The sequence below is a fragment of the Mercenaria mercenaria genome, chromosome 12, assembly GCF_021730395.1.
Source record: "Mercenaria mercenaria strain notata chromosome 12, MADL_Memer_1, whole genome shotgun sequence".
Classification (NCBI taxonomy): Eukaryota; Metazoa; Mollusca; class Bivalvia; order Venerida; family Veneridae; genus Mercenaria; species Mercenaria mercenaria.
Window position 1 is genome coordinate 25,905,716 of NC_069372.1, and position 17,127 is coordinate 25,922,842.

Consider the following 17,127-nt stretch of genomic DNA (forward strand, 5'->3'; position numbering starts at 1 on the left):
AAATCAAAATTTCAAAGGAAATTGTGCGTGTTATCAAAATATGGTATGAAAGCGGTCGATAGACATTCTATGATGTCGCGAAAACATGTGACAGTTGTGATCACAAAAGTATCAATGAATAGGGAAGCACTAAGTGCAAGGAAAATGGATTATAGCGAGTGGAATGGAATATTAAATTTCATAACAATTTTTATGAAACTTTGTATCCAAACCAACGTGTAGCTAGTTACCCTCCCCCCCCACCCCCCCAAAAAAAATACAAAAAAACTAGGCATGCTAGTGAAATATCATGAATGTAACTCAGTATGCCTACTAATCATATATAAACTAGATTCTATTATATGTATCCAGTTTTATGTTTTGTCCAATAATCTACGGTTATTTCCGGTTGACAGAGGTGTAGTGCATAGAAAGAGAAAAAAAACAAATTAAAAAAAATGATCGCATAACGAGAAATGTTCACACAAGCTGGACATGATGATTTAGCTAGATTTCATTTAAATATCATAAAAACACATTTCCTTGACAAACGAATTATTAACTCTGCATTAACTGGCACTCGGATCGCCGCACTTTTAGTGACGTCATTTGAAAATAAGCAAAAAAAATCAAGTTTTTCATCTTTTATATTTTTAAAATTTGATTTGTTTTCAGACATTGAGAGATGACAGACAGAGCACATCGATGAGACTAACATTTAGCCCATTCCGCCCTCTTGATTCCGACGCCGTCGTAAGTATATTGTGCTAAATAAGAGTAACTACCGAATATGAATCGTACGTAAAATATCTACTTTACCGATCTGTTTCACTTGTCTGTCCATTCCATGGCAGTGAAAAGAGAAAAGATTTTATTATCACCATGAATTAAATAGACGGTGTGCAAGACAGCTGTTTGCAACGAATGAATTTGTGATTTTTGTAGTGCTAATTATGTGTATTTTGTTCTTTCAGACCAACCTTCAAAATGACCTACAAACTAAAATCAACAGCGGACGATATTCAGAGGCAGTAAGTAGAATGATGTACTTACCCATATAGATAGAGATTTTAAGCTCTTGTTCTATTCTTTATTTTTCAGTTTTCTTTAAAGAACTATTGAAATAACTCGACATATAAGCCGCGCCATGACAAAACCAACATTGTGGGTTTGCGACCAGCATGGATCCAGACCAGATCCAGTCCATGCTGGCCGCAAACCCACTATGTTGGTTTTCTCATGGCACGGCTCATATTTTTTTATATGTTTTGCTTATTATTTGAAATTTTCCCTATATTTCTGTTACATTTTTTTTTGCAAATGAGTAAAAGTTTTGATATTAAAAGAAGCTGAATTTGTTCGTTGATCCACATTTGAAATGAAACTAGTTTTGTGAATGATTTTTTATATATTCAAAGGAAACTGGTTTCCGATTAGTGTGTTTGATCCGTGGTTCACCTGACTAATTTTTCTTTAAGATGAAAAAGAATAAGCAGTTTCATAATTTTGTTTTGTTTTAGATCGATGAAGTTAGACGAGGGATCGATTTGGCGTTGAAAGGAATTCGATATTACACAACATACGATAGACAAAATCTTTGGTAAGAATAACCTACCTGTTAGGTATACAGGTTTTGTAATATCATGACATTGCTGAAATTTGAACTGCTGTGACTTTTAAACTATCAAAGGTCAATACAACATAGGGCTTTAAAAGTTGTTGTTACAAAAAAAACACCTTTTCGTTTTTCTGAATATATTTGAATGGAGGAAATTGTACCATAAATAAAGATGTGCTAGAAATCAAGACAAACTTTAGGAAAAAAACGTGAATAATTTATTTGCAACTTTATAATTAAGCTGTAGGGAAAAAGTATATATTTTTAGAATGTTTTGGCAACAGTTAGGAAAAGTTTCTTGGGCAGTGAATAACGCGTCACCATACTCGTAAGTGCTGCCCGTGCCATAACGGTAGCTTTACTGAATGCTTTTACTTGTTTATACTTTTGAAAAAAATAGGGGTCTGTTTTTTTTCTAATAAAGTTAAAGTAATTAACAGGACGACTGTATTTTCGTCTTTCAGGTTTAGCATTGTTAGTAGCTACATTGGTTGGATGATCTATCTTGTATCTCTACTGTACGAAGATCATTGCGGATTATCGTCGTCTAGTCAAGGGCCACAACTCTCCCGTAGAATCAAGGGTCTGATTATGGGTTTCTTTGGCATACTTAGCGTCATAATTTTCATGGTTCTGTATGGTAAGAATGCGTGTTTTGATATTGTTGTTCAATAGAAGTTTTGATATTGTCTGTTTCAAAAAAAATATTACATGACATTTTCTATAAATCGCCAGAGATACTAGTACATTGTGACTCAATAATTTTCTCTGGCTCGTTTTCCAAACAACAGGGTAACATTTTGTTTATTTCACGTGTTATTCGATGAAACACTTCCTTAAAAGGCTGCTCAGTCTAGAGTCACTTTTTTCTCTTTGCTGTCGACGAGCCATTAAATCAGGCAAATAGTATATACACTTTCTGACTGGCAAGACATTCAATAAGTGTACAGTGTTGTTTTTTTCTTTCCAGTCTGTCATTTGAAATGTGTACAATTTTAAATAATTGGATATAGAAAGTAACTGATAAAATGAGCCGCGCCATGAGAAAACCAACATAGTGGGTTTGCGACCAGCATGGATCCAGACCAGCCTGCACATCCGCGCAGTTGGGTCAGGATCCATGCTGTTCGCTAACGGTTTCTCTAATTGCAATAGGCTTTGAAAGCGAACAGCATGGATCCTGGCCAGACTGCGTAGGCTGGTCTGGATCCATGCTGGTCGCAAAGCCACTATGTTGGTTTTCTCATGGCACGGCTCAAACGTAAACTCCTGCATTAGCTTTCTCTAAGAAATTTCGCTTTCCCCTACACAGAAGTTGCATTATTTAGACAAAAAATTATCGTATCATTTCAGTACAGTCAACGACTTGGACTCATTATTTCTTTATTTTGTTACCTTGTCCAATATGGATGGCAGTACTTTTAAGGTAAGTTTTTTTTACACACAAGGCTTGGTATCTCTTTTGACCATGTCTATTTAACTGTAAATGAATGAAAAGTAAAGGAAAAATCCATTTAAAGACCTAGATTTTATTCGTTTTTAAAGGGAATTTAGATACTTCACGTTGCATCTGCAATCAAAAACTCAGCTTATTTATAAACAGTTCAACAGTAATGCGTTTAGATGTTTATTAATCAGATATATTTATCTCATCTAAGAAATTGTCATGCTGATGAAGGATTCTTGTATACAAGATTTATTTATAATTTAAACTCTTTCTAAACGTTCTGTATTCTTGCTTCAGGTTCGATGTTTTCAAGCAAATGGTGGGCATTGGGACAACTATTGTTCCTCTACTTCCTTACCTGATGTTAACTTTTGCTGGATTAGAAGTTATAGTGAGTTTACATTTGAATTTTTTTAATTGATATTGAATGGTTTGGCTGAAAGTAAATACCACCCAGTGACCAGCAAATTATTTCTTGAACTATAAACAACCAGGAATCGCGAATTCTTTTAATGCGAATATGTCCGTTGTCTTGTCGAATCGCGAAGTAACAGTTACGCGAAAATTACCAAATTTTACCACTGGTGTTCATAACAAGTCATGTATTTGTTACAAGAACAAAATGTCAGTTTATGGTTAAACAAAACGAATTTTCTAAAAAAGAACTTTACCGCCAGTCATGACTTGATTGGTCTATCACAGAAACTGCAATTGTAATAAAATGCAAGAAAGTGAAGATTGTTGAAGAGCTTAGTCTATTTTGCATGACTATAAAGAACTTTTAAAACATCTGCAAACTTTGTCTGTCAATGAAAATGAAAACAAAAACGCTTAAATTTACTTGGGCATGCACTTGACATTTGTTTTGAAATTTGGAAGAAAAGATATCTGTCCCATTTGGGAATATGACCCATTTCTGTTGTAATATCAAGCTGACCTTGACCTATTTTAGTTTATAGATTTTCATGTCTATTTCAGGTTATGGGTTTCTATTACCGCGAAATAATGTCATTTGGACTTGTATGTTTTGCGGCATGGCCATGGATATTCAAAAAAGATGAAATCGAAAGAGTAAGTAGTATAGTATATATATATAAGATTTAAACTAACTTGATCAAACTTTGGATACAGATAGATATATAAATGTTTGATATTTCCCATTGTTTTAATCAACTGTTCATGAGCAAACGAACCTTAGACTGGGTAGCCGAGAGAAAAAAACATAGCTTATTCACTCAACCCGAGATATTAAAATAAATTTATATCATATGAACATGAAAATATAAGAGGGGTCCAGTGGTAACACAAACCTTGAGCCCCCGTTCCTTACATTGGATGAGAGTCCCGTATGTTGGCACGCTAAAGAATCAGATTTTGCTCTCTACCAAAACTGAAAAAAAATGTTAACAGTTTTCTGAAGGAACTACCCTTATACCTACATACAAAGAAAAGTATATGTGCTATTTTAGGTGTACGGTAAATCTAATAGGGACTTTTAGACGGTTGTGCTATTATAAGGAATGTGCCATATTGAATTTGCATTTGAGAAATTTTGTAAGCGTCTCTAAAATTTTAGACCGATCTACTATCATAAAGGGTATACCGTCGTAACGTGGCATGCATGACATTTTGAGGTGTGTGATGTCATAATGTCGCATGGGTGTCGTTAAAGAATAAAAATAATATGTATGTTCATATACTGAAATGCATGTGAGGTATTAGAAAGCTGACAGTTACCTGTCGTTAGACCGTCACTAATATATCTATAGACACGTCTATGTTTTTGCAAAGTGTTACTAGTATTTGAAACCAATCGACAAATATCATTAAATTGTGTTAAATAATATGCCAATAAAAACCCAATAGAAGTAAAATAAAAACCAACAGGTTATACAAAAGACCAATTGTATCAGAGGACTTATTCCTGAAAATGTGTGCGAGTTTCTTTAAAACTTGCCGTATCAAACGTAACAATTATATACTATATAAGATTGTTCTCCCTTCGGGAAAGAAACTGCAATGAGAAGATAAAGTGAATTGATAACTGACAATTAAATACTCTATGTAACATCAACAGATAATGTTAATTGGTGAATGTTACGTGATAGAGTTTACATAAGACAAAATGCTGGCACACATTAATATGAACCATACATACAGTATATTGTCTTTATCAAGAGATGTATGGTACAAGGGAGGTAATGTTTCACACAAGAAGAGTTTCGGAAACATGATCAAGTTTTCAAGATTTTTTTTATTCATGCACTTTAATTACGTTACGGCGGACAGTTAACATAACTATATACCAGTACTAACCTGTTCTCTGAAGTGACGGTCAGCTAAGTGTTGTTATGAGTCAGGGACGGAGTACGAATGATTTCAGACTCTTATGTCTTCCATCAAATCGTCAGAGAGAACACATGCCTCGCCCTGGGATCGAAATCACGATCTCAAGATCCGTAATAGATCCATAACTGTGCGCTCTCCTTATTGAACCAAACATACGGGCTTAAAGTCTTCAACATCACACCGTTTTCAGTTTCCTGTTCATTATTTTTTTTCCAGCGTATTCTGATACATTGGTCTGTATCGTGCCTGACAGTTGCCTTCTTCCCAGCTATACCCACAGGGACACGGGAACTGAACTTTAATTTAGTGTAAGTAATTCTAAAATTATTTAGCGTAAGTAATTCTAAAATTATACAAAGTAATTCTAAAATTATATACCCATAAGGAGACTTGAACTGAAATTTAATTTAGTATTCTATAAAAATGCTCTGAGTACATACTAAATATGGCAGTTCTACTAAGCTTTAATTTTTCGTGTAATTTGTGCTGAAAATGTGCTGTTACGAAAATATTCTAAAAGGGACAGTTACCTGCAGTTTAATGTAAGTATTTCTAGAAACGTTGTGCTAGTATGTATATATTTTTCTCAAAGGATCTTGCAATACAACTTGATTAAGTGCAGATAATTCTAGAAAATTGAATGTTCTGATAACTTTTCTATATGTATATACTAGTATACTAAAAATGAACACTTACACTAAACTTTTAGATAGACAGAGTGGTCAAATATTTTGCGACATCATTCGGTATTATTACTTTTACATTGCAGTGTGGTAGGAGGATTGGTGGCCATAGCAGTCGCTTGTTTTATTGTGAAAACGTAAGTATTGCACTAAAATAATGAAACTTCATCGTCTGATTAAATAGACGTTTAATTATTCAAGTACGGTGTTCTAATAATCCCTACATTTATCAAGTTCATTTTGAAAAGTTTTGTTACGTTTGTGTAGTCCTACTGTTATAAAATATACTGTGTTATTTATTCAAAAAAATACCATGTTTTTTTTTTTGTCTTGGATTTCATGCCTCGGTGTATCTCTGGGTGCCTTTAGTTGGTACGAGAGCTATTTCTTGTTATCCGAGCTTGGTGTTTCTCAAGATGCTTTGGGCTGGTTTCAGGGCTGGTTTCAGTGAGTGTCATCAATATTTCTCACTGTGTTAGTTGTCTGCGCTAAGTTTAAAGGCCGTGTCCACTGTATTTCTTAAGGAAATTTTGGGATTTTGCCCCATTTATTCTCTGATAGAAGTAAGAGAATTAGTCACTCATTTAACTTTTTATTTCATTTCAGATTTGCGACGAGACAGTTAGCGAAAAGAAAATTGTTTTTGATATTTGGTTTCCAGGTTTGTATTATGACGTAAATGATGTCATATTTTTAAATACGCAAGTTCTGTCAGAAATATAATTACGAGTACTTATAATCCTCTGAACGTATCCAGATAATTCGTAACAATTTACAACGTTTTTATTCGTATTCTCCGTCGCAACGGAATACTTTTGACAATTACAATATATAAAGCAAAGAATTGTTATTTATCATGAATTTAGTAAATACTGTTAGGACATCTTCAATTATATTCTGATACTGAGTGCTGATCAGCATTATAAACAATTTTAAAGACGCATGCGTAATGTTTCTGTAGCCATACATGCACTTTCGTTTTTTCATTTTTGCTATTTTCTTGCATTGATTCAGTTTATGTTTATAACACATTTTTCCAACGGACACCAAAAGCATTGCGTTAAATACATACTGGTACAGATTTCGATACATTTTTTAAAAAAAACAACAGTTATGTATTCTCAAATCTTAAGCTGTCTACAGTCTCTTTTTTTATTTGTAAATGATTTTATTTGCAGATATTCATTCTAGCGGTTTCTATATTTATCATGCGACATACTGCAGAAATGGCCGCAACAAATAGAAGAACTCCATTAATTAGCCAAACTCTAAGTTGGATATTTTTAGGTTTGTGCTTATTCTTTCTTATTTTGTTTACCTGCATGGTTCTGTCATAACGACAATATTATCACGTTTTGTATTTTTGTATGAAATCACGTCGAAAGAAATAGGAAAGTTCTATGTATAAATTTTAATTACTATTACACATTATATGAGCATAGTAAAAGCAGTAAAGTAAAAACATACCAGTTTTCGTAAAATAATCGGTTGCAACGATCGAATGACTAGAATCACTTGCAAATAGAATTCAGAATTCTTCATGTGATGACGCTGTCCATCGGACAGGCGGAGGGCCAGTGGTTCTGCCAAGGTGCCATATCGAGACCTTTCTTCCACCTAACGTGTCTCTTTGTCCCTTTTAAAAGCAATCAGAACTAAAGAGTCTGAAGGAACTTTCATGGAAATAAATTGCTAAAGTGAAAATAGTAATTTACAGGAGTTTGAAAAGAAAACCGACAAAAAATGGCATTTTACTCGCCCATGCAATAAAACAATTTACTCGTGTAAGTCTTTGTTGCACTTTGTCCATACAATCATCAGCGAAATTCTGGTATCTCTTTGCACTCTAAAATGGCTTGCTTTCTGTGAATCATGATATACTCTGTGTATTAAGGTATGCAACATTCATTCCTGTTGAAAGATTTTCTTTTCTTTTTTTGTTTTGTTATTACATAAATTCCCCAGTTATTACTCCTAGATATTTTATTTTTAGCCACAACAGCAAGGAAATGACATATAACACTTTCTATATTTTAGATATTCACATAGTAAATTTAAGCGCACTTTGGCGACATGCTTTTAGGGAAGTCTGAGATTATATTATGCAATGTGTTAACATGCTTTCAGAAAAGTCATTATAGTATGTCTTTATTTCTTTCAGGTCTAGGAATAATAGAGCCGTTTCTCGTTACAACAGACATCAGGTGTAGATTATTCTCCATTGCGTTAGCTTGGATGTCGCCTTTTATACTTTTTAGTATTTCATATCCTTTTGAAATTTCTCGGTAAAACGTATACACATATTACATTATTTCGCTTTTCCTTTGAGTTTGTGTCGTGTACAAATGAACATTTTAGTTATTAAAGCCGAATGATTCATCGTGCTTCCTCCCACATCGTTTAAATGTGAAAGAAGATTAAAATCTAGTGATATATGAGCCGTGTCATGAGAAAACCAACATTGTGGGTTGGCGACCAGCATGGATCCAGACCAGCCTGCGCACCCGCGCAGTCTGGTCAGGATCCATGCTGTTCACTAACAGTTTCCCTAATTGCTATAGGCTCTGAAAGCGAACAGCATGGATCCTGACCAGACTGCGCGGATGCGCAGGCTGGTCTGGATCCATGCTGGTCGCAAAGCCACTATGTTGGTTTTCTCATGGCACGGCTCATATGTTTTCTTTGATGTCATGTTGGTAAATCGTTTGGCAAAACTTATCTTGATCAGTTAGAAGTTTTAAAAATGTGACGTGTGGGCGTAGACGACATCTTAAAAATTCTATTTATAGGACATTTTACTAGAAAGTTGGCCAAATGTATTTGTTACAAGTGTTTCCGGCGTTCCTGATCTGACATTTGTTTTGGTGCCATTTTAGAAAACAATTATTTTTGTCTTATTAACTGTGATATTTAGACTTTCATACGGTGGTTTATAATCACTTGTTCCTCATTCATCTTTGTTTGGTTCTATTTCATTGCCTCAACTTTCAATGTTAATTCAGAAATACGGTAGCGCAAACGGCAAACATATTTCATCAAGCTAATAAATGCATGGATATTTCAACTCGCCTAAAAGCAAAAGACTCGGGGGGGGGGGGGGGGGGGGGGGGGGCAGAAGTTTTGCCGACTTGAGGGTATTGGACCTTCCCATTTCAACACAGTTCACCGTCCGCTTAGCTCAATAGGGAGAGCGCAAATGTACGAGTTGTGAGTTTTTGATCCCCTGATGAGCCTATGTTCTCGATAAAAGATATTATGTCTGAAATCTTTCGCCCTACACCTGTGATTGATGTGGAGAAGTTAGCAGTTAGTTGTATAGAACAGCTTAGTATTGAATCATTGGTTAGGTTAACTGCCTGTCATTAATTATCTAAAATACTGTTGAAAAACGGGGATAAACCCAAAACAAACAAACAAGCATGTGTTCCAGCACAAGGGTTTTTTACAATGAAAGCAAAAGTTGATTTGGCAATTTTATGTTGAGTTAATATTATCCTTAACCAATCGCACATATGAATGTTTATTTATGGTCGTTATGTGTTGGCATTTGTACATTTGGATGCTGATGGAAGCTAACCTAGTCAATGACTATAAAGAGTTACCCACCCAAATTGTAGAGAACGGAAATGCTGTAAATGGCAAAGGAAGCCCAGAACATTCCACAAGATTTGTAAGTATTTTCTTTAAATTAAAATGCCGCGCCATGGGAAAACCAACATAGTGGCTTTGCGACCAGCATGGATCCAGACCAGCCGTCTGGTCAGGATCCATGCTGTTCGCTTTCAAAGCCTATTACAATTATAGAAACTGTTAGCGAACAGCATGGATCCTGACCAGACTGCGAGGTTGCGCAGGCTGGTCTGGATCCATGCAGGTCGCAAAGCCACTATGTTGGTTTTCTCATGGCGCGGCTCAAATATGCCCATATTTCACTGAAATATTTTATCATTAGATACTGATTTAATGTAGAGAATCCTCATCTAATATATGTAACTAGGCTGAATATAATTATAAACTGTCTGTATATCTGTGTATATAAAGCTTCAGTAATAAATTGATATCTTCCAGTAACGGCACGGTAATGTTTTTAGTGCCAATACATATTTACACCGTATTAAGTATAAATTAATACTTATAGGCATGTTTTTTTTTCATCTTTACCAATATAATTATTAATATTTGCAGATATGAAATTTTGGTAAATTGTATTTTTGAAAGTAAACGTATTGAAGAAATATCAGTTTAATATTTTTTCTGTTACTGTAACAATGCAATGATCTCTGAACAAATTAGTATGATTTCCAAGTGAAATACATCTAACTTTACGTGAATCTTGGCCATGTGAAGAAAAGTTATACCCATTTTTTTTGTAAATCAACTTTGATGTGACAGCATGTTTTTTCCTACAAATGAAATTTCCTAAATATCTGTTTGTTTCAGCTTGAAAGTTTGGACTTTGCGACGATCTCAAACCAAATAGCCAATGGTAAAAGTCGGCAGAATCTTGTTCGAGCTGATCTCAGGCGATCATTTTATTTTGTATCCTTTTTTTTCTATATCAGTATAATGTCACTGATCTGGTTCTATTTAGTTTTGCTAGACTTAATTAAGCCACAAAACTATTCGACTGTTTTGGTTTAGTTTAGTGTTGTATAACAGGTGTCTTTCAAAACACGATCCTGGAATTATAATATAGCTTTAAAAAGAAAGTAACAAAATGGCATATTTAAATATCCTATTTGATCAGTGTGAACTTTTCCCACCTCGATAGCTCAGGAGAGCACCAGATTTACGAGTTCTTTGAGTGACGAATGTTCTGCATGCGAACTGACAGAAGACAATTTGTCTGTTCAGTCGTACTCCTCTGCCCCTCCGCCTCCTCTTATTAATGTGAAGAAATCCGCGGGGAACAGGTCAGTACTGTTACATGCTCCAGAAACTTCGGTCATGTTAACCGAACTGAATTACTACTGAAAAACGATGTTAAGTCTAAATTTAAATGAAATAAAACAGTATTTATACTTGCATATTCTTTTATCTGTGCCATCAATGTGGCGTTGGTCGATGGATTTTGTAACTAAGTGTTGACATCAGTGTCCTTAACATGTTTGTAGATATTTCTTTTGAATGCAAGTTTATTTGGAACAGGAAACCTTGCTAGTGTCAATAGGTGAGCTATTTTTATTTCTTTAACAATCAGATATTCAAGGAAAAGAAGAGCTTACTCCAGAATTTTTGATAAAACTGCAATTGCATTATCAAAGTAAATATGAGCCGCACAATGAGAAAACCAACATGGTGCATTTACGACCAGAATGGATCCAGACCAGCCCGCGCATCCGCACAGTCTGGTCAGGATCCATGCTGTTCGCTAAAGGTTTCTCTAATTGCAATAGGCTTTGAAAGCGAACAGCATGGATCCAGACCAGCCTGCGCATCCGCGCAGTCTGGTCAGGATCCATGCTGGTCGCAAACGCACTATGTTGGTTTTCTCATGGTGCGGCTCATTTATTAAGTTGTCTTATTTCCGATTTATTCACTGTAAAGAAGAAATTTTCAAGATTTAAAACATGCTTGTTTTGTCGAAAAATGTAGATCTGTCAGATCCTGTAGATTGGGTGATATTCACAAGTGTTTTATTTTGGATAGTTATCTCGAGGACAGAGACACGCAATTTCAAAACTAGCACGAGTAATAAAAAAATCATTCTCTTATACAATAGAAAGACTGTATAACTTAATGACGCAAATACAAATCTGCTGCCAATCAAATTACAGAATCAAATTGACGTGAAAATCACCCAGCCTATAAGGATTTGAAATACTTTGATATTCTATACTACTACTGCCCTTATTGCAGTTTATGTTTGGTAATATACAAGAAAAAATGTTTCTCATTATTTTATTTAAATATCTTAGTTTACATGAAAACTAGTTTTCTTCTTGTATTGCAGATTTGTGAACTGATCTTATGCAATCTTAAAAGGGGCATGCCTTTAGATACACGTTATAATATCAATTTGAAAAAAAAGAAAACAATTTCTATCAAATATCAAAAATAATCAATCAGTATTTACTATAATAGTATATGAGTATAAAATACAGCTTAACCATCAGCCTGCTGGTAACAAGTGATTCTGCCTTTGCGACCAGTGCAGACCAAGATCAGCCTGCACATCCGTGCAATCTAATCATGGTCTGCACTGTTCGCTATTCAGTAAGTAAATTTTCATTTAACACCCCTTCGAATAATAAATGGTAGTGCCCAAATTGAATGATGGACCAGTCCATTTTAAAAAATTAAGCAGGTTAAGTTGTTACAGTGTGGCTGATGCATCGGTAAATGATCGATCTTCTTTCTTCATGGACAAAATGAGAGTTGATTCGTCATTAATAATGTTTTATTTCTGCTAAGAACACAGGTATTCACTTTGTATTTACCATATACATTTGTATATCTACAATTATTGACGAATGAAAGTACAGCGTAATTTTGGCATCCCCCGCTTTGAGATATATGGCTCTCGTATGTTGTTAACTTTTTCATTTATTATTTATTTAAAAATTTGTCTTTCAGCTTTGAACCAAACAGCGTATTTTGTTTTGTTACCGTTGAAAACCCGCCTTTCATGGGGTCATTGATTATACTGAAGGTAGTTCTATACAAAGAACTTCACTCTTTTACTTTAAATGCATTAATGATTTCACCACAGACGTATTGAATTCAAGCTGTTTGTACTACAACTTTTGACTTTTTTCTCCCAGTTTTGAGTAGTTCTATAAAATTAGTTTGAAACTAATTAATTCTGCAATGGAATTCTATGTTAGTAGGCTACAAATATTATAGTAAGGAGCTGTCTGTGATGATTAAAGTTTTTGAAATAGGGTAAATATATTTTTGAAAGGGAGTGAACAGTTAAGAGGTATAATTACAGTGTAGTTTGTATCAAACTTCGTGCAGCGATTGCCTGCCCTAGCTCTGTCGTCACAAATACCACATGACCGTGAAAATCGCATGACCGTTGTAAAAAACAATTCAAATTTTAGATATTATCTTTTTTGTTATATCGGCAACATAAGCCACTTAAATTCTTGAGAAAGAAAAAAAAACATTACCTGAAATCTAATAATCAAACGAAGAAAAAAAAAAGATTAATAAAAATCCACAACAGATGTTTGTGGTGACAGAGGTCGCTTTACTGTAAGGGGAGGCCACTGCTAGGAGGTTGAGTTTGTATACGTCTTGTAGACTTCATTTTGCTTCTAGTACATATGTACACGGAGGTTCACGTTTTATGTCACCATTTAACCATATTCTAAACTGTAATGCTTTATTTTTATGTCTTAGTTTTTTTATCTGGATTTAAAGTACATTTAAAAAGTCAGTTTTACCGTTTTTCAAAAACCTAATTAATCACGAAACAGGTGTTGATAATACGAAAAAAAGTCTGACAATGAGACACCTCTGTGTAAAAAAGGACTAACATTTTATATATTTTACTTTTGTTTCTATCGGTAGATAGTATGATGTTACCGGAAGCAGTTACTAGCGTCTTCTGCATTGACATACATGTAATCATAACTACTACTTTAAAACTTACACTCACGCCAATTATATTTCAACACAAAACTGAATTTTCTATGCAGCGTACAGATAAAAATTATATCAGAGCTGATTTGTAGTCACGATTGGCTTTGAATTAGAAAAAAAAGCTAACAAAACTGATCAGATATTTAAGATATATATATAACTTTTAAAATTTACCGGAGGCAGTTTTAATATATTTGACACATAGTCTAGAACGCATGTTGCACTTTAAGTCACTTCCGGTGATTAGTTTGCTTTTCTTATTAGTAGATATGGTTACAAACTCAGTTTACATGTATTATATATATCTTGTTCCTTGTTGACAGTATTGCAGGTAGTGTAGTTACTATCATTGATCTTTCTACATGACTCATTTTTAAAACAGTCATGCTATTTATTATTATTTCTATCTTTTTACAGCTATCTTATTCTAACAAAAGAAAAGGAAATATGTTTTGCCTGAGGATTTGCAAATTGTGCAGCCGCTGTTACCACTGTCTTTGACATGTGCGTGTCCGCATCCGCGTTCACCGGCATGTGCTTCCGCGTCCGTCGGCATGTGCGTTTTGCAACCACGCCCGCGTCTTTGTTTTAAATGTAATCAAGTTTCTCAGAAACGCTTTGATCAGTTTCTTTCAAGCGTATTAAACCAAGTATTATCTTTAAATAATGGCCTGTTCTAACTTAGAAATATTAAAACAAGACTCGAGATAACATTTTGTCTAAAGCATTTCACTTTAAATTTTTTGAAGTTTCAGGCCAACGAAATCTTGTGTCTAAACAATATTGAAGTTATTAGTCTTAAAGAGGTTCATGTCGTAAAAAATGAAACTATGCTTTTATGCTCAAACGTTTCATTTCATTTAGAAAACTATGCCGTTCGATCGTTGTCTATATGTATAATTTGTATTATTGTCACGTGGATAATTCCAGTTTTGATGGAATGTATGAACAATCGTGTCTCTATTTATTGTCGACAAACTGTGGTCATGCATATCAATCGATATTTGGCAGAATGTCTTATTGATGTTGTACTACTGTTCCATTAAGTCCAAAGTCATTTTTTGTCGGACCATAATTGACATGCATGACAGTCTGTTATATTGGCATAATTTTACCTAATGAGTAGGAGTGTCGTGCGAAACCCTGTCCGATCTCAAAGTCAGTCACAGTGGGGTATAGGTCAATTGAGTTTGTCCAGAGCATATCTTTAAGCATGGTAGTTTGTTAACTTGCATGATGTTCTACCTTCATGAGACGGAGTGTCATGCGCAAACCGTCCTAGGTCAAGTCAGGTCACATGAGCTCAAATGATGCGGTGCATTCCGTGGCATAAGTTATTGTCTCTTTGGATAAGTAAAATTATTAGTGTCACATTAAGTTTTCAGGTCAGTTATATCTCAAACTAATGCACATATTGAATATGAAGAGCATTCACAATGTTCATTTGGGTTAGTAAAACTAGTTTATAGATCTATAGTCATACATGTCTAGACTTTCATTTGGCAAATTATGACTTATTGGATTATGTATAATATTCTGGTTTAGTGATAGTTGTAACATTGCGTAGATCAGTACATACACCGTTGTATTTCCCTAAAAGCATAAATTTCACTAATTAGAAGGGGGCGTGGTCGTATTTTAAGAACTTCTTTGTTTATCTGTACCAAGAATGAACTTAGGGGTAGTGTTTAGGCACAGTCGTATACGGTGTAGTAAGTTTTAAACAGTTGAAGTGAAGGTGTCGTACCTCGTCTGCGAACATTCAGTGCATGCTCTTATGTGGTCAGCAGCTGTACATTTCTGATGTGAGCAACAGTTCCTGCTTGTGGGTTGATATATCCTTGCAGAACTTTCAAATTGATGGATATTCAAGGACTGTGTATATATCAATGGAGAAGCACAACAAGACGATTTTTTGTATTAGATATAGTTGTTAGTCTCTTAACCATATCTTATCTAATTTCGCTTTTACTACGCAATTGTAATATGTTTTCAGTTTTGATCCAGCTGCAGTTTTTTGTTTTTAACAATTTCCAATCCCATTATGGGCTTACTGATTTTTTTAAAGTAAGTAGTCACGTGGTTACGATAATTTCATTTTAACCAACCTTATTTTATTGCTGTATTGTTTATTCATTCATATTCTTTTTTACTCTCCTAAGTATTTAGTGGCACTAATGCTGACGTTGTTTAAAATATTCGAAATTAATGACTCCTAATCAGTTTATTTGATATCCGAGTAGCAGAACATTTCTGTAGAAATCCAGCATCCCAGTCAGACTTCTACTATAGTTGTATCTAAATCGTATCCTAATTGATAACTCCGAATAGCATGTTTCTGGACTTCCACTAAACTGTATAATACATCTATAACCCTCTGATGGTCAAACTCTTCTCGGATAACGGAGTTAATAACTTCCATTATGTAAACTTTATTTCTAAATTATTTTAATGAAACTTGCAGTTTTTTAAGCATATTGCAATGATTCCATTAATGAGGCCGATCAAGATTTATCGCCCTGGAAAAAGAGATATTGACCGAGGTCATAGATTGTTTTTATCACCTTACCCAGGTGATAAATCCTCATTGACCGAGGCGTAGGTTGAATCACCTCTCCGTTATAATCCTCATATACCGAGGCGTAGTTGATATCACCTTCTCCTGTTAAATAAATCCTCATGTTGACCGAGGGCGTAAGTTGATATCACCTTCCAGGTGATAAATCTCATATGACCAACCTAACAGTCACAAATATCAAATCAAACGTCATGAAGATTAACTACAGACATATAAATCAAATGTAACGTCTGCACGGTAAGTCATTTTTTACAGTAATTGTATACGACGTCACACTTTTATAATGTCATGACGTTACAGGGGAGGTGATTCTGTTTTGACTCTGACTCACTAATCAGTACGACTTTTATTATTAGTCATGTGACTATAGTTAGGCCAACGGAAATGACTATAGTTTAAAAAAATGAAGTTATTAGTTTGAATAAGAGATTATATCGTAGAAAACAACTTTTTACACGTTTCATTTATAGAAAACGTTCGGTCTAATGTATTTTGGTATTATGTACGGAATTTCCCGCGTTTGATGGAAAACTGTTAATGAAACAAATCGTTCTCTTATTTATTCAATGGTGGTCAGCACTATAACGAGTATCAAGTGTCTTCATTGATGTTGTACCTTTCGATTTAAGTCAAATCATTTTTTATTTCAGATTATCATTCCATTTATACCGATTGCGTGTACGTTGAGAGCAGTCAACTTGGTAACTCACGTTCCGCTGAAATCATTCACCCTGCTGGCTATACTCCTTGGAAATATTGTAGATTTTGTAAGTATTTCTTTACAAATAAAAATCTTTGTTTTCTTATCAACTTCTGTTGTATAAGAAGTTACAATTGTTCAAATTGATGTGACTACATTTAGTTCAGTTTTTTTTAATACTTT

At 34.5% G+C, this 17,127-nt stretch overlaps 1 protein-coding gene across 3 annotated transcripts in view; it reads left to right on the plus strand.

Moving 5' to 3' along the window:
* The window catches only part of LOC123533607 (GPI ethanolamine phosphate transferase 1-like), an 87,756-nt gene that overhangs the window by 61,096 nt on the left and 9,533 nt on the right, over positions 1 to 17,127 (plus strand). For 2 of the 3 annotated variants that reach the window (XM_053519478.1, XM_053519479.1), the window contains exons 11-27: positions 655 to 732; positions 954 to 1,010; positions 1,500 to 1,579; positions 2,062 to 2,237; positions 2,951 to 3,023; positions 3,342 to 3,435; positions 4,023 to 4,115; positions 5,610 to 5,701; positions 6,163 to 6,213; positions 6,683 to 6,737; positions 7,255 to 7,363; positions 8,238 to 8,339; positions 9,586 to 9,746; positions 10,517 to 10,615; positions 11,191 to 11,246; positions 12,653 to 12,728; positions 16,895 to 17,011. In XM_053519478.1, coding sequence (XP_053375453.1) covers positions 655 to 732; positions 954 to 1,010; positions 1,500 to 1,579; positions 2,062 to 2,237; positions 2,951 to 3,023; positions 3,342 to 3,435; positions 4,023 to 4,115; positions 5,610 to 5,701; positions 6,163 to 6,213; positions 6,683 to 6,737; positions 7,255 to 7,363; positions 8,238 to 8,339; positions 9,586 to 9,746; positions 10,517 to 10,615; positions 11,191 to 11,246; positions 12,653 to 12,728; positions 16,895 to 17,011 — 1,569 coding nt within the window. Of the gene's footprint in view, positions 1 to 654; positions 733 to 953; positions 1,011 to 1,499; positions 1,580 to 2,061; positions 2,238 to 2,950; positions 3,024 to 3,341; positions 3,436 to 4,022; positions 4,116 to 5,609; positions 5,702 to 6,162; positions 6,214 to 6,682; positions 6,738 to 7,254; positions 7,364 to 8,237; positions 8,340 to 9,585; positions 9,747 to 10,516; positions 10,616 to 11,190; positions 11,247 to 12,652; positions 12,729 to 15,662; positions 15,707 to 16,894; positions 17,012 to 17,127 lie in introns of those variants that run through there. The other variant, XM_053519480.1, reaches the window with a different exon arrangement.